Genomic DNA, 22216 nt, shown 5'->3' with positions numbered 1-22216 from the left:
CCTCCGCGGTGGTGATGGTGCCTAAGAAAAAAAGTCCTAGGATGCGTTTCTGTGTGGACTACAGACCACTCAACAAAGTGACGAAGAAAGACTCTTACCCCCTTCCCAGGATTGATGAGTCCCTCGACTTAGTAGCCGGGTCCTCCTGGTTTTCCACCCTGGACCTGCGGAGTGGCTACTGGCAGGTGCCACTGTCCCCGGAATCCAGACCGAAGACAGCCTTCTGCACTAACAGGGGACTATGGCAGTTCAAAGTCCTGAGTTTTGGCCTTTGCAACGCTCCTGCGACCTTCGAGAGGCTCATGGACAGTGTGCTGGCTGGCGTCCCACGGCAACGATGTCTGGTTTACCTGGATGATCTTCTAGTGCACGGGAGCTCCTTTGATGCTGCCCTGGATGCCCTGAGACAAGTGTTGGAGAGGGTGGCGGCTGCAGGCCTGAAGCTGCATCCCGACAAGTGCCACTTCATGAGGAGGGAGGTGGAGTTTCTGGGCCACAAGCTGGGCATCAGCACTTTGGAGGAAAAAATTCACACCATTACCGAGTGGCCCACACCAGCAGACCAGAAACAGCTCAAAAGCTTCCTAGGACTGGCGTCTTATTACAGGAGGTTTGTGAAGGGCTTTTCCTCCATAGCCGCACCACTCTTCCACCTGCTGCAGAAGGACCGTGACTTCATCTGGACCCAGGACTGTCAGCAGGCGTTCGACACCCTCCGCAGATCGCTGACAGAGTCCCCAGTCCTTGCCCCCCCTGACCCCGCCCTGCCTTTTGTCCTGGACACTGACGCAAGTAATGTGGGGCTGGGAGCGGTGTTGTCGCAGGTTGGACCGGAAGGGGAGAAGGTGGTGGCGTACTTCAGCCGGGTCCTGAACAGGAGCGAGCGGCGCTACTGTGTCACACGACGAGAGCTGTTGGCTGTGGTGGCGGGGGTGAGACACTTTAAATACTACCTGTGCGGCACAGCATTTGTTGTCAGAACTGATCATGCTGCCCTTCAGTGGCTGATGTCTTTCAGGGAGCCAGAGGGACAGGTGGCTCGCTGGCTGGAGGAGCTCCAAGCCTTCAATTTCACCGTGGAGCACAGAGCAGGGACGCACCATTCTAACGCAGACGCCCTCTCTCGCCGCCCATGTGCTGCAGCTGGCTGCCGTTACTGTGAGAAGCGAGAGGAAATAGAGTGGGAACTCACGACAATAGACGGAGCAGCACAGCTCGCCTGCAGGGTTCTTCTGGTGGTGGATGCAGCGGAGTGGAGGGCACGGCAGGAACAAGACACAGACCTGCTGCCGGTCCTGCAGTGGCTGGAGAAGGGGGAGCAACCCCTTTGGGATGAGGTCACTGGGTTTTCCATCTGTACCAGGGGGCTGTGGGCCAAGTTTGCAGCTCTCAGGCTGAAGGAGGGGGTGTTGGAGCGTGCCTGGAAGGATCCTGCCACGGGGGAGGAGAGGTGGCAGGTTGTGGTGCCAAGGTCGCTGAGGTCAGCTGTGCTGGGAGCCTGCCATGGGAGCACTGGCTCTGGCCACTTTGGGGTCTCCAAGACTCTTCGCCGCCTCCGCCAGGGCTATTACTGGGGTCAACAGCGGAGGGATGTGGAGGACTTTTGCCGCAGCTGTGATGCATGTTCCTCACACAAAGGGCCACAAGACCAGTCCCGGGCTCAGCTTCAGCAGCAACCAGCAGGAGCCCCAATGGAGCGAGTAGCTGTGGACGTCATGGGCCCATTTCCTCGCACAGACAGAGGAAACCGCTATGTTCTTGTGGCCATGGACTATTTTACCAAGTGGCCGGAAGCATACGCCATCCCAGATCAGGAGGCTGAGACGGTCGCTGATGTATTAGTGGAGGGGATGTTCAGCCGCTTTGGAACAGCAGAGACCCTCCACAGTGACCAGGGGCGTAACTTTGAGTCCAAGGTATTTGCTGCCATGTGTGAACGCCTTGGGACTAAGAAAACCCGCACCACCCCACTTCACCCCCAAAGCGATGGGCTGGTGGAAAGGTTTAACAGGACGCTGGCCCAGCAGCTAGCCATCCTTACCTCAGAACACCAACGGGACTGGGATTACCATCTTCCCCTTACCCTCATGGCCTACAGGTCGGCAGTGCAGGACTCCACCCAATGTACGCCTGCCCTGCTCATGTTAGGGAGAGAGCTGAGAACTCCTGCAGAGTTGGCTTTTGGGAAACCCCCGGACGCGCCAGAGGCACCACCGGGCCGGGACTACGCAAGGAAGCTGCAGGACCGGCTGGATTCTGCACATTCCTACGCCCGAGAGCAGCTGGCGAAGGCAGGCCTGCGCCAAAAGAGGAATTACGACATCACCACTAAAGGGAGGCACTTCCGTGCTGGGGAGCTGGTGTGGGTCTACAGCCCAAAGAGGAAGAAGGGACGGTGTCCTAAACTGGATAGCAGCTGGGTGGGGCCTTGCAGCGTCCTAGAGCGAGTGGGGGAGGTTGTTTACAGGGTGCAGTTGCCTCCTAGGGGGAGGATAGTAGCGCTGCACAGAGACCGGATGGCCCCCTACAGAGGACAGTCCCTCCCCTCCTTTCCAGAGGGACGTGTACAGAGCGTCCATGACCCTGCTCAGAGGGGCCCCCGACCGGGGCTGCGTTCCCCCCCCTCGGACTCTTCACCCCAAAGCCCCGAAGCTCCGCGTCCTCCTCAGGGGCTCAGGAGGTCAAGGAGGGAACGTAGGCTACCGCCCCGCCTCAGAGACTGTGTCGTTCCCTCGGGGACGAGGAACTTATTGCTGGGGGGGCAGTGTAACGATGGTTAAGTGTTACTGGACAGTGACATGTTGGTTTTCTCTGCACACTGTTGTTGTTCCTTTAAGATTCATGTTTGGTTGGGCTGCAGGAAGTAGTGAGGGTGGTGTACAGGAAGGGGTGGGGGGACCTGGTTGTTCTGTGTGTGTGCCAGGCTGAAGAGAGGTGTAGTTCGAGAGCGCTTCCCCCTGAGTTAACAACCCGCTGGCTTATGTGCCGAATAAACGGACAAACTGAGACCCCAACCGTCTGGTTCTTGTGAACGTTACAATACTTAAATGGTAAATGGCCTGTATTTGTATAGCGCTTTTACTAGTCCCTAAGGACCCCAAAGCGCTTTACACACCCAGTCATCCACCCAATCACACACACATTCACACACTGGTGGAGGTGTAACCCAGATCATTGTTTGAGTATGGGATTTCTGATTATTTGTGGTCACTGAACGCACCACTGTGCCGTGCGCATAGCCACTCTCTAGTCCAGCTACAGAGTTTTTCCTTCCGTTCATCCGATGAGGCGCATGTATGGAATCAGAACGATGCCACCTTGAAACGAAACCGAAAAATGGATTGAAACCGAAAAAAAAATATTGTAACTGAAATAAATGTACTGAAAAATCTTGTATTGAAACCGAAAAAAAAATTGATATTGAAAAACAATTAATTGAAACTGTAATTTTTTTGTTTTCGCTTACAAATTTTTTTTTCGGTTTCAACCCATTTTTTTCCGTTTTCAAACCATTTTTCAGTTTCAAACCATTTTTCAGTTTCACTCTGCTGGCACTGTTTTGGCGTCCGGGGGCGCGCTGGGGGGCGGGGTTTCCGGCCCGCATGTATTTGCATACATTATAGAGGCCACTAGTGCTGACCAAGCTGCCATGTTTCTCTCTTCCCGTTTTTCAATGGCTGCTTCGATTTCAGCTTGAACCTCCAAACCGCAAGTAAGTAATCATTTTTTGTCATCTTTTCCTGCTGTCCCACTGGGCTGGACATTAGTTTAGTTTTTTTTAGCTACATCTGGTGAAGTTGTGGTAAAATGCTGGTATTAGCCTATTCGTCGTAGCAAGCTAGCCTGAAGCTAATATTTTGCTAAATTTAGGGACACCCGTGTCTCTTCAGGAGTTGGAGGCCGGTGTTCTAGGAGCGGATCTCAGGATCTCAACAGGCGTTACGTATTTAAAATACAAAATATGAGTAAATGTATCCGTTACAATTACTGTTCAATAGGTGATATTGAGAATACAGTTAGTTTGTTGAAATAAATGGATTACATGGCGGTATTTACCTGTTTCATATGTTAGGCTATGGTCTCTCTATTTTTTGGTAATTTCACGCCGGTGGAAACCCAAACAAAACACACAATAAGAGCCTCTAAAATTATTATACAAAAATGATTTAATATGAAGGCAATAGCAGAGTGTTACAGGCATCGCCCTAAACAATGTAGCCTCATGGGCAGTGTAGTCCGTGCTGCAGGGAGAATGGACTGCCATACCCGTTATGTGTCTGTGAGCGAGGAGGGAGAAAAAGTAAAAGTACAGCTGTCACGGAGCAGAAACGGGAGCTGGAAGCATGTAAATATAATAATAACCACTAAAGCCAAGAAGAGTGCCTGACGAGCCCAGCTGTAAGTAAGCTGTTAAGACTCGACTGTACACCATGTTCGTGTTTTCCTCCGAAACAATAAGCAGCCTTTCAACTCCTCTCTCTGTCTCTCGCTAGCAAACTTGACCCAGACAACAAAGTAAAGCTAGTTTTCAGCTATGAGCCCGACACGAACCGGATGTATTAGCCAGAGGTCCCTTTACTACGGTTCGGAGTCGCTGACCTGTTTTATATACGCGCTGAATAGTTTTCTACACGAGATCGCTGCAGCCTTACCTAATGTCCACCTACTGTTACTCATTTATATTAAGATTTTAACATCTAGTTGGTGTTGGTATGGCGAGTAGCCTTCAGTAATAGTAATAAATCACACAGCAATAGCACATTCATGTAGTTGTAAAGTATTCAGAATACATTACTTCTATAATCTTTGGTGGAATACATTTTAAAATCAACCTTCCCAACACTGTCAACAGGTTAGCACCTCATACCACAGTGCATCAAAGCAGTCTCATGAGCGCTGGGAAGGACGAGCCCAGAGCCCAAAACAGACAGTGCAGGAGATGACAAGGTTAGTAATTGTATGGTGAAAATTATACTTTGTTATCTTGATTGGCAAAAGAAAAGTAAATACAAAATCTGCTTCTCACATATAGGGCATTTCCAAAACTTCAATTTCTTTCATTACAGCTGTCCTGTGCCAGAAGTTCTGTTGACCCACAGTGAGAGGCATCATTTCAGAAACACCAGGAAGACTGAAACTCATCGCCGGGATCAAGCAGGGCTCGTGATCTTCACCAGCAGCTCCCTCACAAGAAGGATAAACCCAGCATTTCATGAACACTGATGGAGACCTTTGCTTTGTGTAATGTTAGAAGTACTCAGATAATCCTCAGAGGGTCTGGACTTTTACATAATATAATAGAATAGAATTCAACTTTGTTGTCATTGCACATGCACAGGTACAGGGCAACGAAATGCAGTTTGCATCCATCCAGAAGTGCTTTAGCCATGATATAGATATATTACAATATATATTAGCAATAGTATAGATATGCAAGTATATTACAGAAATGGGTCTATTATGGTATGTTACAATGTACACGGTATGAAGTATGTTGTGAATATTCTATAACTATAAGTATGTACAGGCTGTAGTGAGTACAAACTATGTACAGGATATGAACAGGATATAAATATGAAAAACTACAGAAATCTGAGATATACAGTTATACAGAAATGTGAACTATGCAAATTATAAACAGTTGTAGGATTAAAAATCATCATATGTACAGAATGATTATTTACACAGAACTATACAGTAGTGCAGTTAAGTAATAGCTATAAGCTATAGTAATAGCTTTAAGTCCTGTAGAAAGTTAAATATATGTTGTGCTCACTGGTTACTCTGGTATGAATGACTCTGAATTACTTTATGATAAATAACACACTATTGTCAAAAAACAGTGAAAGAATTCCAGATCACAAGTTTTTAGTTCAAATACAAGTAACAACCTTTGACTTTTAATCAGGTTTTATTTAATTGTGTCAGAGAAAACATCATGTGCTCTTCATGTAGCTGAGTACATTCAGTGTTTAAAACAGAAGTTGTGCAGGTCTGAGATCAGCAGTTTACTGAAACACCAAACTGAGGTACTGTTAATGCTGATGTATAGTGACACAGTTACTGGGGTGATTAATCCTTTTGACTTTTTGTCTTTAAATTTATCAATAAAACAGCTGCAGCTTTCACTGACAGCACATGTGGTACTTTAACCTTTGTACTGTTTTCTTCAGTTAATTTTGGAGTTACTACAAAGATTGAAGATATAGGATGATCTGTCTGCTGTCACTGGGTGGTGCTGAGGTCTGAATCTGAGGACAGCTCCTGTAATCACAAACAGAACAGAATCATCACAAACTGAAATATAAAGTTTCTCTCAAATCTGAAATACAGCTGATCCTTCTCCGGCCTCACACACTCGGGATCTGAAGTTGTTCAGTCCTACAGTTCTGCCGACAGCTTTTTATTTTTTTATTTGTTTTAAAGGCCTTACTAACACATTTTCTAATATCATGTTTACCTTTGAGTTGTTGATGCTTTATAAATGGACATCTGCAAAGATGAGATGATGGAGCAGGTTTCAGTCGAGGTTCAGTCTGCTGCTGCATCCTGGTCACAACATACAGAGGTGTTATCAGCTCAGTATTGAACAAGAAATATTAACGTTTCAAATTATTTGTCCTAAAGGATGCAAGCTGTACAGAGTACTGAACATGTGACTTTGTGAACATAATTCATTAAAAATAATTTGGACAGTTTTTTAACCTGAATATTTGTAACAAACTCAGTAAAAAAAAAAAAAAAAGCTAAAAAAAATAATCAGGGGAAAAATGTAACATTTTAAGTTAAGCTGACAAGCGGAAGTAGTTGGTTTCAGTACATAAGTATCGGGCTTTGCTATTTAATCCGTAGCTATTGACTAATGAGGGGAATTTAAAAGTTGGCGTTAATGTCCTTCCACATGTGGAAAGCGACAGAAAACATGCTGCTGTTTGCACATATTTAATAATCAGCTCTGCACAGGAGCAGAAGCAGAGTCCAGCCTGTTGCTCTTACAGTATAATACTCATAATAAAAGTACAGTAACCGTGGTTAGTCACTGAGCAGCCCGGTGCGTTTCTCTTGATTTCTTTAGTCAGGGTAAATTCATTCACCTGCACGGGGTAGCTAAACGAACTTTACAAAACAAGTTTCCCCGACAGCCGAGTGCTCATTTTAGCTAGCTAGGTCCTTAGGTAGCTAGCTAAGGACCTAAATTACGGATTAGTTTACAAACACATTTAACTTACCAAAAATAATGCGGTGGGGCCTCAGGTCCTCCTGTCCGGTAGTCCAATTTACTGAAGAACACCTCAGGCTGTCACTTTGAAATAGTCGGTAATGTAAACGCTGGACCTCTCTGCATCTGCCATTCCCGAACAGACACGTGCGAGTTTGTCCGTGACCGCAGCCGCGTCGTCAGTGTTTTCTCCAGTCATTGGTCAGCATTATAATATATGCAAATACATGCGGGTCGGAATCCCCGCCCCCCAGCGCGCCCCCGTACGCCAAAACAGTGCCAGCAGAGTGAAACTGAAAAATGGTTTGAAACCGAAAAGTGGATTGAAACCGAAAAAAAAATTGTAAGCGAAAACAAAAAAATTACAGTTTCAATTAATTGTTTTTCACTATCATTTTTTTTTCGGTTTCAATACAAGATTTTTCAGTACATTTATTTCAGTTACAATATTTTTTTTCGGTTTCAATCCATTTTTCGGTTTCGTTTCAAGGTGGCATCGTTCTGATTCCATACGCATGCTGCTCTCGTGCCCTCTACGAGCTGGAAATTCGGGAAAAAGTCTTGTAGCAGTTACAAACGTGAAGCGGAGCTGAGTCCGACAGCATTCGCCATTACACGAACTCCTCTGGTGAGTTAGCGTGCAGCTCATGTTCGTATGAAATGTTTTGTGCCTTATTATACTGCAGCGAGGTATCAAATCTACCGCTGTCATGTTGTTAAGAAAGAGGCTAAATATTGTATAACGTGTGTTATTGGCTGACTGTTAGCAAGCTAGCCGTTAAGTGAGCCTAGCTAATGTCCTAAAATGGCGGCCGACACGAGGTCAGTTACAGTGTTATTATGTTATGCCTAAGAGAACAGCATTAATAAGCATTGTTAACAGCATTTATGTTCTGTTATATTTTTATTTTGACAAACCTGTATTATTATAATGGTAAGTCTGTTAAATAAGCCATTAGTGACATGGACACTGAGTCAGTGGTACTGAGACTTATGAACATTTTAGTTAATTCTTCTGCACACTTGTGTGTAGGCTGGTTTGTTTGCCCTTTTGGTGCCCTGGATCCTACTGGATGAACTGCCTTGTGGAAGTCCTCATCTGATGACTCTGCCGAACCGTCCTGGCAAATAGATGGTCGTTGCTGCTTGCTGGATGCTATTATTGGATGCTACACCGTTCCAACAGAGCGGTAGGAACAATTCAAAGGGCCCCAACGATGCGCTTTATTTTTCCCTGAGCTCAGGTGATTTTCTTTTGGCCAAAGGACCTTAAAGGATACATATTTGATTTTATTTATTTATTTATTTTATTTTTCTTATGACACTGAGTGGAAAGACACTACAAAAGAAGGGTTTATTATTTAAAATTGTGTCTAATAAATGTGTTTATGTTAAGTAAGTGTGGTGTCCATTGTGTGCTGGAAGCCTTATTGTTCCTGTGGTGGAGCAGCTACTACCAATCTCCTTTACGAAACTAGCTTCTGACAGGATATAGATATTTGGGATACATTTGATTTCTTGTAACCTATTTTTAGAGAAACTGTGATTCTGGGTTAAACATCGGGGTGAAATTGATGACACCGACACCTAGTGAACTGCCCAAGGTCAACAGTCCTGATTTCCACGCATTAAAGGTTTGGCGTAAGTACAGATTGCGTTACAGAGGCAAGCTACAGTTGTAGCCACAGCTGCCCTGGGGCAGATTTAGAGCTGCAAACTTGCAATTTTTAAATATTTCATATTTATCTATTATTTTTACTACTTAGAACCACAACTCTGTTATTCCAACCTCTCAGATGAGTGAATACAAGTGCTCGTGTCATGATCCGGAGTGTTGGTGTTGTTTGGGGAATATTTTCTTACTCTTTTCAAAACTCAGGCCCTGCCTGTGGGTGAAGTTTTAAATCGGCCTCCATGTTCTACTTGCTCCAAGTGTTTCCCTGTTTAATTTCGCCTTCTTTTTGTCTCCAGTTCCCTGCACCTACAGATCATTATCCACTCAACTCCGCTCTTATCTGGATTTCTTGTGACACTGGTCCTTTCCTCCGACCGACTGCCTATCCCAATCTTACCTGTCAGGAGCCGTCCCTTCCTGTGGAGAATCTGGGAACCCACCGGCCTGCTTTCCTACTCACTGCAACCATCCATCGCTCCAGAAAAGATCTCCCTCCCTTCAAAACCCAGATTAGCCAGCCTGCTAAGGAAGCAACCTTGCAGTACAACTCACCTGCACTGGAAATAATAAGGCTTTCCTCTGTCACAGTGGATCCAGCTTCTCAGAAGCATCCTCCTTGTCACATTTTACAGCTCTTTATCTCTGTATTTAATGAAATCAGGCTGAGTTTCAAACAGCCGTGCCTTGAGTCTGCTTGTGGGTCCACTTTCACGCTGGCCTCTCAGCCCTGACAGCTTGACTGCCTCCTCTGAAATCACAAATTCACACACTGTGCTTTGACTTTTGCAGCACTTCTTAAGAGAGATGTGATGCAAAACTCGCACTTGTAGCTGAAGGGGGACAGGGGGGTGGTTAGGGGGTCTGTGGGGTTGAAGGCAAAGAGAATAGGAATGGAGGTCAGCCGATCAGAATATTGATAACTGGTACGTATTGCAGCTCTTTGTGTTGTGTCTTTCTGGGGGTGTCAATCAGAACAAGCAGGAGTCAATCAAATGCAGTCCAGTCATTTATTTAGTTGGCTCAGATATTTACACAGCACAGTAATGAAGGGCACAGTACAGGTTTTACAGTCTTTGTAATCTGTGAGTGTGCATTGAGCTTTGCTCTGAAGAGGAAATAAACAACAAGAAATAACATTTAGTTTCATGTCACGTCTGTAGGTTTATATAACAGTTATAATTAATTAAACTAAAACTCGTACACATATTTCTGTGTTAAACGAAGTACATCCTAACTTCACAAAGACAAACACAGTCCAACAGCACCATCTACTGACTACACGGGTTTACAGCAGAGTGATCATGTGACTCCACATTTGCACAAACATGAGTATCAAGCTGCAAACTGTCTGTATCAGTGTTTCCATTCTGAAAGACATGCAGAGGTTTTACAAAATCAAATACATATGAAATAAAATAAACTAATAAATTATAACAATTTTAGATTCAAATATTTGTTAATAAAACAATTCCAGATTCCCAACTTGTGAGGACAACATAAAGTTTATTAATATATTTTATATAACAAAATATATCTATAGTCTGAATAATTATAATCATCAATATTTAAAGACATGATTAGAGACGAAAATAAACCAATTCCAACTGTGAAACTTGTTACGAGTTCAAAAATTGGGGATGGAGACAAGAGGAAAAACCACAATAACAACACTGGTCCGGCCGGGTTAAGTCAAACGATGATTTTAATGGTCACACACGTGGGAGATGGACACTGTATGCAGACAGCCTCAGATCTCATCTCAAAAAACACATCTCCATAGTTTTATGAAATCAGGGTATTAGAACGCCCCTTCATGCGTAGTGACAGGTGTGATACAATCGATGTTGACAGTTTTATTTAACACAGAAAATAACATTATCTCCTTCCAGAGGGCAGACGCTGACTGCCCCCGTCTCCTGGAACCATCTGTCCCCTGTTAAGACACAACATTGCAGCTACAAGGACTTCCACATTGATTAAGACGATCAGTGTATACTGCTCTGAACCAAGTATATAATATTAAATGAATATTGCTTGATCAGCTACCACTACTTAAAACATAACAGGAAACATAACTAAGCACAAGATCACCAAGAATAACATTGTATAAGTGCTGTGTAAGCACGTGCGGCCTTCTAAGCTCAAAGCCTTTCCCCTCCATAGATCAGCCAGACATCGCGCTGACTGTAGCTTTTAACCCTTGATTAACTTGAGCACAACTCTATAATGAGCAACAAACTGCAATATGTATAAGATGATCATGGTTACACCTGCAATGAAAGATCATATTATTATTCTGGTACCTGTAAGGAAAAGATCAATCTAAAGTTATAACAATCACTGTAATACAAAAGATACTGTAAGGTCAAAAACTTCAATACATGTTTAATGCAAAGCTGATTATCTGATTCTAATGGACTAATAGTGCCATATTAAAATAATGAGACCAAAAAGACAAAAACATCCCCTTTTTATCCCACAAACTGTATCTACAAGTAAGCTTAAGCTGCATTTATTAAATGGTAAATGGCCTGTATTTATATAGCGCTTTACTAGTCCCTAAGGACCCCAAAGCGCTTTACATATCCAGTCATCCACCCATTCACACACTGGTGATGGCAAGCTACATTGTAGCCACAGCCACCCTGGGGCGCACTGACAGAGGCGAGGCTGCCGGACATTGGCGCCACCAGGCCCTCTGACCACCACCAGTAGGCAACGGGTGAAGTGTCTTGCCCAAGGACACAACGACCGAGACTGTCCAAGCCGGGGCTCGAACCGGCAACCTTCCGATTACAAGGCGAACTCCCAACTCTTGAGCCACGATCGCCCATTAAAGAAAACATCCTGATTGAACTTCTTTTATAAAAACGCTGCAGATGTTTGCTAAAAGTAGATCAACAATGACTGCATCCTTGCATCTGTTTCCTTCCTTTCTAATATTAAAAGTAAGAATAATGATGATACAGTTAACAATAATTATAAAAACAGAACCTGCTTTTTCTTCAAACATGAAACCAATGACTAGTCACAAAACATTTCTGGCACAGAAATTTAAATTTTCATGAACACGAACAACAGTTTAGCTGAATGAAAATCATCGTGAACAGTGACAACCTCAACAGCTAAAGTCATGGAGGCTAAACACACATAAGATGGAGGGCCCCTCAAACAAAGTCAGTCATTAACTAGATAATAAATAATAAGATGTCAAAGTAGCAAAGATAAAGTGCGACTGACATGTGATCTCTGTGTGGACAAGAGACAAGGGAAACTGGAAACTAAAGCATGTTTTCAGCAACTTTCTGTCAATGACTTCTGTCTACTTCAGTTTAATAAACTTTGCAGTGTCTCCATCTCCATAAAGCCAAAGTCCAGCATAGAGCGGCTGAGTGAATGTGGTCTGGACTCTGTGGAGGAGAGTCATGGTTTCAGAGACTCTGTAGAAAGACAGAATACCTGCTCTGTGATCCAGGTACACTCCTACTCTGGAGGACCGAGGACCTGAGAGGACAGTTTGGACATTATTGTGGAAAAATTTACATCTGTCCTTTTCACAACGTAATGCCCAAGATTTGTCATTGTATCCAAATTTGCATTCATCTGAGCGCCCTGCTCTTCTGATATTCTTGTATGCAACTGCTACATAAACCAGTTTTCCTCTCCACTCCACCTCCCAGTAACAACGTCCAGTCAGACTCTCTCTACTCAGGACCTGCCAATAATATACGAATCTGTCTGGATGATCAGAATAAGACACTTTCTGTGTCATTACTTCTATTTTTCTGTTCCCCTCAGATAATAGCAGATATCTGTTTGCTGTGTTTGGATCCAGTGTGATTTCTTGTGAATATTTTAAGAATCCAGCTCTGGTCTTTGGCTCTGGTGGTGACAGTAAAACATCCACTTCAGTGACTGTCAGTGAGATGTTTGTCCATTCCTCTCTCAGAATGTCCTGTAGTTTATCTCTGGTCTCTGACACAGCTGCTGTCACATCCTCAAAGTAGCTCAGAGGACGAATATTGATGCTGGATGAGTGTGTAGACTCACTGAGTGCTGACAGTGAGGGGTAGTTGTGTAGAAACTGGTTGTGATCCTCTGTGTGTGAGAGCTGCTCCAGCTCGCCGTCTTTCCTCTTCAGCTCAGCGATCTCCTGCTCCAGCTTCTCCTGAAGCTCTTTGACTCGACTCACTTCAGTTTCCTGCTGGGATCTGACCTGCTGCTTCACATCAGAGCTTCTTTTCTGGATGAGACGGATCAGCTCAGTGAACATCTTCTCACTGTCCTCCACTGCTTTATCAGCAGAGCCATTGATGGCCTCCACCTCCTGTTGAAGCAGCTTCACATCTTTCTCTCGCTCCTGGATTCTCTGCTGGATGTTTAGTCGTCTCACCTCGAGCTCCTTCTGCTTCTCAGTCCTTTCTGCTGCAGCTGGGACTGTTTCATGGCCTTTATGTTCATCCACTGTGCAGAGATAACAGATACTCTGCTGATCAGTACGACAGAAAATCTTCATCACCTCATCATGACGAGAGCAGATGTTCTCCTGGAGATTCTTGGAGGGGGCCACCAGCTTGTGTTTCTTTAATGGAGCTGCATCATAGTGAGGTTGGAGGTGTTTCTCACAGTAAGAGGCTGGACAAGATAAACAGGACTTGATGGCTTTCAGCTTCCTCCCAGTGCAGACATCACAGGCCACATCTTCAGGTCCAGCATAGCAGTGATCAGCTGGAGCAGCTTGGAGTCCAGTCTTCTTCAGCTGCTCCACTAAAGCTGCTAACACGATGTTTTTCTCCAGGACAGGCCTCGGTGTGAAAGTCTTCCTGCACTGAGGGCAGCTGTGGATTCCCTTCCTGTCCTCTTGATCCCAGAAACGTTTAATACAGTTCCTGCAGTAGCTGTGTCCACAGGCTGTAGTCACTGGATCCTTCAGTAGATCCAAACAGATGGAACAAGAGAAGGTTTCTCTGTTCAGCTGAACTCCTTTCTGCTCCATTTCTCCTCTCAGTGTCAGTGACTGTGTGAGTTTCAGTTATAAGGAAGAGAAACTCACACAGAGCTCTGATCTCAACAACATGTTTCTGCAGTGAATGGAGCCTGTCAGCTCTTACACGTCACCACATGTTGATTACACCCATCTTCAAAGTGCAGATCTGAGGGGGAGGGAACGACAAATGAGAGAAGAGGTGAAAAGGGAAGAGCTTTCCGGCTTTAACTGAATCTATGAAGAAGAGCAGTTTAAAGCAGACAAATGGTGTACAAAGAAATTATGGTTATCATTACTAACTAATGAAAACCATTAGTTACTAACGATAACCATTAGTTACTATCATTAGTAACTAATGATAACCCAAAGAAAGTTAAATATATCAGATAAAAACAAGAACAAAGAATTTCAGCAAAGCACGACAGAAAATACTCTGAACAGACGTAAGCATAATTATTTCCACACACAACAAAGGGGGGGAGAAGGCAGGCCACCACCTGTGGAACATGAGGGACTTATTACATAAACATAACATTGTTGAAAACAACTTAATAAAGGTTTTGCCACACTACACTAAGCCTTTAATAATAGTTGTTTTTCTTTTGTTAGTCAGGAGGATTGTTTGTTGTTTTCTTGAGTGTCAGAGTTCCTCATATTTCAGTGGGGGCTCATACGATGTAAGGACAAAGAAGATGTAAGGTCTTTAAACCAAAAATGGCTGGAGAGTGTGGGATTATAATATTATTTTATGCCATGTTAGACCCCTAATTAAAGATTGTGAATTATTATATAGTTTTAGTTTGCATTATTCTCCTGAATTAGAAGAAGCTGATAACTATTACATTTGTTAAACTGATTTGCATTACATTAGACTGCTGATTTATTGTGAATGAATGATATTGTTTTATGATGCATTATACTGCTGAGTTATAAGAAATACTGTTTGCAGAAAGTCATCGCCTTATTTGTCTGATTAGAAGAGAACAGAATATACTGGAGTTTTCTGCCCCATCTCAGCAGGAGCAGATAAACAGGGAGCCAAGGTCGTAGCTTAGGCGCCGTGTGAGAGAAAGAATGTGAATGTTTAGGCTTTTATGATAAGGTGGGGGCACCAGAGGCTATAAGAGTTTGATCAATGCTCCACCATTTTGAGATCTGATGCTGTCTGCGTACGGTGTCTATCTCCCACGCGTGTGATCATTAAAATCATCGTTTGACTCAACCCGGCCGGACCAGTGTTGTGATTGTGGTTTTTCCTCTTGTATCCATCCCCAATATTTGAATCCGACAGGCAGACATTTGATACACCCGGGGCTTAGCCCTAAAGGGTAGTATGCATGTGGGATTGGGGGGGGGGGGGGGGGGGGGTTGGAAATGACTGAAAGATTAATTTGCTCTGTTTTGAGTTTTGTTAAAAAAAGAATGACTTCATATAGGGAAAAATATATATCACATATGCAGGACACCTTAAACTAGTTTTTTAATTAAGCAGCAATGCAGAACAAAATCAGGGCTGTATCAAGACACGAGGACTAAAGCCCAATTCAACCAGACCCAGAACTGATCCGGAATTAAAACAGGACTACAACAGTAACCAAGACAGAACCAGAATCAAAACTAGATGATAGTAGCACTAAAAATCATCATAGACCTGCACTACACTTGTTTTTTAATTCTACCAAAGTCCACTATTTAGATTGAGAAAAGTTTATATTATTATTTAGCCTTGTTGTGCAAACAAGCCTGCAAAACTTAATAAATATAGAATTTGAAAAATAACAAACCTAAAAAGAAACACTAGGTACGAGATACATGAGTACCTATGATACGGTGATACTTTTGGTAAACAACCATTTGACTAACATGTGTGTCTCACCTGCTCTTGTTCCATCTCTGCTCCTCTCTCTCCCTCTTTGTGCTGATAATCAAGCCAAACACCGACATCATCAAATATACAGTTGAAATCAGATATTTACATAATCTTCAGATAAAAACACAAACACTTTTTTAACTGTAACATCAAATCAGACTAATTGTAATTTTTTTAGGTTGATAAATATAAAAAACACATTTGTTAACTTTAAGAGTAAAGAGAGAAACTGTCTGTATTTCTTAATTGTAAATGGCACCAAATTGTATTCAAAATTGAGCCACACTTATGGAGCTCCACAATTCTTTTCCTGGTGTTTTGGTTTATATCAAAACACAGGCTCTGTGTTTTGCCTTATATGCATCCACAGGTGTGCCACCAATTTACTCACATGGACTCTACTAACCTATCAGAAGCTTCTTCAGCTCAGAATGGAATCGTCTGGAGTTTTCTTATTAATTAACAATAAACTTAGTGTATATGTACTCCTAAATGTGGACAAAATTGTTGGTACCCTTCGGTCAATGAAAGAAAAACTCACGATGGTCATAGAAATAAATTAAATAATTGTGAGTAAATTGAGAGCTTCACTTTTACACTTAGCTACATCTTCACCACAACAGACTGGTACAGCACCCGCATCACTGCAGCCGCAGCACCAATCTGTCGGTCGATCTCCAGCTATCTTCTCCCATCACTCGTGAACAAGACCCCGAGATACTTAAACTCCTCTACTTGGAGCAGGGACTCGTCCCTGACCCAAAGTGAGCACTCCACTCTTTTCCCCGGCTGAATACCATGGCCTGAGATTTGGAGGTGCTGATTCTCAGTCCCACCACTGCACACTTGGCTGTGAACTGTTCTAGTGCAAGCATTAGGAGATCACCTGATGAACAACAGAACCACATCAATTGCGAAAAGCAGAAATGAGATTCTGAGACTACCCAAATTAAAACCTTCAGCCACTTGAAAATGCATATAAATTCTGTCCTTTAAAATTACACACAGAATCAGTAACAAAAGTGCAGTCCTGTGAGAATCTATCACCCACCGGAACTTGTATAAGGATCAAATGGCCCGTAACAATGGCCCAGAGACCACTCTTGAATCACCTCCCACAGGACACTTCGAGGGCCACAATCAAATGCCTTCTCCAAGTCAGGGTAAGAACCTGGTCCCGTGTTCCACGGCCAGGACGAAAACCTCATTGTTCCTCCTGTATCTGAGGTTCGACTAATGGATGGACTCTCATTTCCAGCACCGTGGCATAGACTTTTCCAGGGAGATTGAGGAGTGTGATCCCCCTATAGTTGGAACATAACCTCCAGTGCCACATCTTAAAGATGGGAACCACCACTCAGGTCTGCTAATCCAGAGGTATTGCACCTGATCTTCATGCAACAATGTAGAGGCGTGTCAACCAAGACAGCCCTATAATGTCCAGAGCCTTCAGGGACTCAGGGCAAACTTTATCCTCCCCAGGGGCCCTGCCACCAAGGAGGTTGTGGCGGAGGTGTGGTCCCGGGCGCGGCTGCAGGGGAGGAGTGGTGCGGTGAGCTCAACGGGGCGGTGCTGGAGACGCAGGTCAGAACAGCTGATGGCGTTTTGGACTGATGATGGTTTCCTTCCCTTTTATAGTGAGACGGGAGAGGAGCGGAGGAGCGGGAAATCAGCTGAGACCGACAGCTGTCAGACTGTGGCCGGTCATAACACAGGACGCTATAAATAAATGTGACATCTGGAGACAAAGACCTGTGCGTGTGTGTCCCTGTGTGTAGTGCATTTCACAAGTGGTGCCCAAACCCAGCTGGCGTGGGGATGTCTGACCCACAGGCTGCGCCGCCCGCCCAGCCTTTGCACTTCCTGGCGCAGATGCTGGCGGAGGTGGCGAAGATGAGCCAGGACCAGGCGGCGGCCCAGCGTGCTCACCTGGCTAAGCTGCAGGAGCAGGTGGACCGGCAGACCCAGGTTCTGGAGCAGCTGGTTGGGGCCGCTGCTCCGCCGAAGCCCCCCCCCCACCCCCGCTGTCGGTGGCGATGCCCCGGATGGGTGACGGAGATGACCCCCAGGTTTTCCTGGAGATTTTTCTTGTCACGGCGGAGGCCTGCCAGTGGCCGCAGGTGGAGTGGGCTCCGCGTTTGCTTCCTCTGCTGTCGGGGGAGGCTCAGACGGCGGCCCTGAGTCTGCCGCCGACCTCGAGGGGCAGCTTCCAGGACGTGAGCCGGGCGGTGGTGGACAGGATGGGACTCACCCCTGAGGCTCATCGCCGGCGGTTCCGGGCCTGTCGGCTGGCCGCGGAGGATCGGCCGTTTGCTTGGGCCCGGAAGCTGCACGACGCAGCAGTGCGCTGGCTGCAGCCGGGATTGTCAGAGGGAGAGAAGCTGCTGGTGGACAAGGTGGTGCTGGAGCAGTTCGTGGAGGGATTGCCTGCGGAGACGGTGAGATGGGTCCGGTGCCACAGTCCCGCGAGTCTGGAGGTAGTAGTAACGTAGTAACGTTGGCGGAGGACCACCTTGCCGCTAGAGCGGGGGAGCCCGGGGACGGCGGCCGGAGACCGAGCAAACAAGCCCCAGTGCCGGCACCGAGGCGCCGGGTACCTGCGCCAGGGAAGGCAGAGCAGGCACTGGCGCTGAGCCCCACTAATCCGTTTGCTTCGTTTGTGCCTTCCCAGGGATCAGAAATGAGCGGTGCCGCCCCTGAGCCACGGAGAGCAGCACAGACGCTGGGGCAGGAGTGCTAGAATTGCGGGCAACCGGGACACCTGAGGAGGGACTGTCCTCTGATGGAAGTGGGGCAGGTGTTCCGCGTCACCGGTGCCCTAGCACCCTCTCCCGGTCCAGGAGGAACGTACAGCATTCCGGTAAGGACTCGAGGGGGTATACGCCATGCTTTGGTGGACACGGGCTGTACGCAGACCCTCGTGCACCAAGGCTTGGTTCGCCCCGGGGCATTGCAGGAGGCAGAATGGGTGGAGGTGAAGTGTGTTCATGGTGATGTTCACAGGTATCCCATGGTGCCTCTGTTATTAAAGTATAAGGGCAAAACGCATAGAGTAACGGCTGCGGTTAGCCCGCGCCTGTCGCATCCCCTGATTCTGGGCACGAATTGGCCGGGGTTTCATCACCTGTTAGGGCAGTATGCGGGGATGCGATCACGACCGTTAGTAGCGTGTAGTGTCTGCGCGGCGCTCAGCGGTGACGCGGGGTCGTCCGACACTGACTCCGGGGAGGGGGAAATTTCCCCCACGAGTGATTTCCCACTGGAGCAGTCTCGTGATGACACCCTACGCTCAGCCTTTGACCAGGTGATTGAGATTGATGGTCACGCTGTGCGCCCTGAAGCCGTGCGGACCTACCCGCGCTTCATTTTATTAAAAGATAGGCTATATCGAGTGAGTCGTGACACTCGCACGGAGGAGACACACACCCAGCTGTTGGTGCCGCAGGGCCGCCGAGAAATGATTTTACAAGCGGCTCATTATAACCCCATGGCAGGGCATATGGGATACGAAAAAACTCTGGAGCGAATAACGGCCCGATTTTATTGGCCGGGCATCCAAGCGGATGTGCGCTGCTGGTGCGCGTCCTGCCCGGACTGCCAACTTGTTAATCAGCCGGCCATACCAAAAACGCCTTTGCGCCCGCTCCACTCGTAGAGGTCCCGTTTGAGCGCATTGGTATGGACCTCATCGGGCCGTTTCATCGGAGTGCACGCGGCTACCGCTTTGTATTAGTCCTGGTGGATTATGCAATGCGGTACCCGGAAGCAGTCCCGCTGCACAACATCTCTGCAAAGAGTGTGGCGCAGGCACTGTTTCAGGTCATCTCCCGAGTCGGAATCCTGAAAGAGATACTGACTGACCAGGGCACGTCGTTCATGTCTCGTACACTGCAGGAACTGTACGAATTACTGGGCATTAAATCTATTCGGACCAGCGTCTACCACCCTCAGAAGGACGGGCTGGTGGAGCGGCTGAATAAGACTTTAAAGTCCATGATTCGTAAGTTCATTACAGAAGATGAACGCAATTGGGATCGCTGGCTAGACCCTCTGTTATTTGCAGTGCGGAAGGTGCCCCAGGCCTCCACGGGATTTTCTCCCTTTGAACTGCTGTTCGGCAGGAAGCCGCGTGGGGTGCTCGACCTGATTAAAGAAAGCTGGGAGGATGGTCCGAGCCCCGCCAAGAATGAGATTCAGTACGTGTTGGACCTGAGAGCGAAACTCACTTTGGGGAGGTTGTCACGGGAGAATTTGCTCCAGGCTCAACAGCGTCAGCAACGCCTGTATGACAGAGGGGCTAGACTCAGGCAATTTTCACCGGGAGAAAAAGTGCTTGTATTACTCCCTTCTTCTAGCTCAAAGTTGCTCGCCAAGTGGCAAGGACCCTTTGTGGTCACATGGCGAGTCGGGGACGTTGACTATGAGGTTGCTTGGTCGGACAGGGGAGGGGCCACGCAGATTTATCACCTCAATCTCCTTAAAAGGTGGAGAGAGGTTGAAACCGCTTCTCTGGTAAGCCTGGTTAAGGAGAGAGATGAGTTGGGGCTGGAGGTACCAAATTCCATCATCCCCGCCTCCCTCCCTTGTGATGACCATCTCACACAGGCCCAGAGAGCGGACGTTGTCGCGTTACAACAGCGTTTTGCTGATGTGTTCTCCCCCCTGCCCAGCCGAACGTCTCTCATTGAGCACCATTTTGAAACGCCTGGCGTGACAGCGCGTTCACGTTCCTGAGCATAAACAGCAAATTGTTCAGATGGAATTGGCTGAAATGCTGAAAATGGGAGTGATAGAAGAGTCGCACAGCGCCTGGTGTAGCCCCATAGTTCTTGTGGTGAAGAAGGATGGGTCTATACGGTTCTGTGTCGACTATCGCAAGGTGAATGAAGTGTCACGCTTTGATGCTTATCCCATGCCCCGGGTCGACGAGCTCCTGGATTGGTTGGGCATGGCCCGTTTTTTCACGACACTGGATTTAACCAAGGGCTACTGGCAGGTTCCCTTGTCTGCCGAGTCCAAGGAAAAAACGGCCTTCTCCACTCCGTACGGGTTGTACCAATTCGTTACGCTTCCGTTCAGCTTGTTCAGAGCCCCTGCCACCTTTCAGCGCCTCATGGACCGGCTGCTGCGTCCACACGCTGCATATGCTGCCGCCTATCTGGATGACGTGATCATCCACAGCGACACCTGGGCGGAGCATGTGCAGCGGGTGGCCGCGGTCCTGGAGTCCCTGAGGAGGGCGGGGCTCACGGCCAACCCGAAGAAGTGTGCGGTTGGGCGGAGGGAGGTGCAGTATCTGGGGTACCACTTGGGGGGCGGGCAGGTGCATCCACAGGTGGAGAAGACGGCAGCTATCGCATCCTGCCCGCGCCCCAAGACTAAAAAGGAGGTGAGACGGTTTCTGGGGCTCGCAGGTTACTACCGCCGTTTCGTGCCGGGGTTTGCACAGCTGACCAGCCCCTTGACCGATCTCACCCGAAAGGGTGCTCCGGATCTTGTTCAGTGGACGGGGCCGTGCCAGGCCGTGGCCGATTTCTTCTCTCGCTCGCGGGGGGTGGGGGGGGGGGAGTGGGGGGGGGGGGGGGGGGTTCGGCCGGACAGCTCCCCAGCCTCAGTCGGGCGGTGGGGGTGTGTGGCGGAGGTGTGGTCCCGGGCGCGGCTGCAGGGGAGGAGTAGTGCGGTGAGCTCAACCGGGCGGTGCTGCAGACACAGGTCAGAACAGCTGATGGCGTTTTGGACTGATGATGGTTTCCTTCCCTTTTATAGTGAGACGGGAGAGGAGAGGAGGAGCGGGAAATCAGCTGAGACCGACAGCTGTCAGACTGTGGCCGGTCATAACACAGGACGCTATAAATAAATGTGGCTTCTGGAGACAAAGACCTGTGTGTGTGTGTCCCTGTGTGTAGTGCATTTCACAGAGGTGTTTAAGGGTGACCTCACCCCTGCAGTTAGATGAGCTATCCCCCTCATTCCCAGACTCTACTTGTTCTATGGGAGACTTACCAGTTTCATTTCACAGCACGACAATGTTCTTAGTCGAAGTCAGTAGCACTTCACCCACACTATACACAGTGCAGGTAGAGCACCATTTTCTCATCCTTAGTTGCCTGATGGTTTGCCAGAATCTCTTCGAATCTGAAAGACTTTTTCCATGGCTCTCCAAACTGTGAGCCACTGCCTGAGCCACATTCTACTTGTACTGTCTGTACCTATCAACTGCCTTCAAAGTCTCACAGGCTAACCTGTCATGTTTCGGCTGTGTGCACGAGACACAACCTAAGAGCTAATCCCTCACCAAGAATAACTGAAACAGATCTATAATAATTATAATAATAATAATAATAATAATAATAATAATAATAATAATAATAATAATAATAATAATAAACAAAGCACCGGAACATCAGAAAATAATCCATAATGCAAAAATAAAACCAAAATATAAGAAACTCAAAATGCTGGGTC

At 46.7% G+C, this 22216-nt stretch overlaps 1 protein-coding gene and 3 long non-coding RNA genes across 4 annotated transcripts; 2 read left to right on the top strand and 2 right to left on the bottom strand.

The window, feature by feature from the left end:
* The first annotated feature begins 3652 nt into the window (after window positions 1–3652).
* Window positions 3653–6001, top strand: LOC146713705 (uncharacterized). The gene is made up of 3 exons (XR_014918300.1): window positions 3653–3712; window positions 4853–4947; window positions 5067–6001. It is a non-coding gene; the product is annotated as an uncharacterized LOC146713705 (long non-coding RNA).
* A 24-nt stretch (window positions 6002–6025) lies between these two features.
* Window positions 6026–7511, bottom strand: LOC146713704 (uncharacterized). Its single transcript, XR_014918296.1, has 3 exons — window positions 7230–7511; window positions 6461–6549; window positions 6026–6264 (listed from the first exon to the last, which is right to left on the bottom strand). It is a non-coding gene; the product is annotated as an uncharacterized LOC146713704 (long non-coding RNA).
* A 131-nt stretch (window positions 7512–7642) lies between these two features.
* LOC146713703 (uncharacterized) lies at window positions 7643–8569 on the top strand. The gene is made up of 2 exons (XR_014919288.1): window positions 7643–7847; window positions 8253–8569. It is a non-coding gene; the product is annotated as an uncharacterized LOC146713703 (long non-coding RNA).
* A 1325-nt stretch (window positions 8570–9894) lies between these two features.
* LOC146713702 (tripartite motif-containing protein 16-like) lies at window positions 9895–13920 on the bottom strand. The gene has a single exon (XM_085450061.1). It carries the CDS (start codon window positions 13888–13890, stop codon window positions 12217–12219), a length of 1674 nt encoding a protein of 557 aa, XP_085306187.1. The 5' UTR covers window positions 13891–13920; the 3' UTR covers window positions 9895–12216.
* Window positions 13921–22216: the final 8296 nt, after the last annotated feature.

This window comes from Copadichromis virginalis, linkage group LG3 (assembly GCF_057382275.1).
Source record: "Copadichromis virginalis isolate Kocher_CV1m ecotype Utaka linkage group LG3, C_Virginalis_male_GT1.1, whole genome shotgun sequence".
Classification (NCBI taxonomy): Eukaryota; Metazoa; Chordata; class Actinopteri; order Cichliformes; family Cichlidae; genus Copadichromis; species Copadichromis virginalis.
The sequence above is the reverse complement of the archived record's forward strand: the minus strand, read 5'-3'. Positions and strand labels throughout refer to the sequence as shown.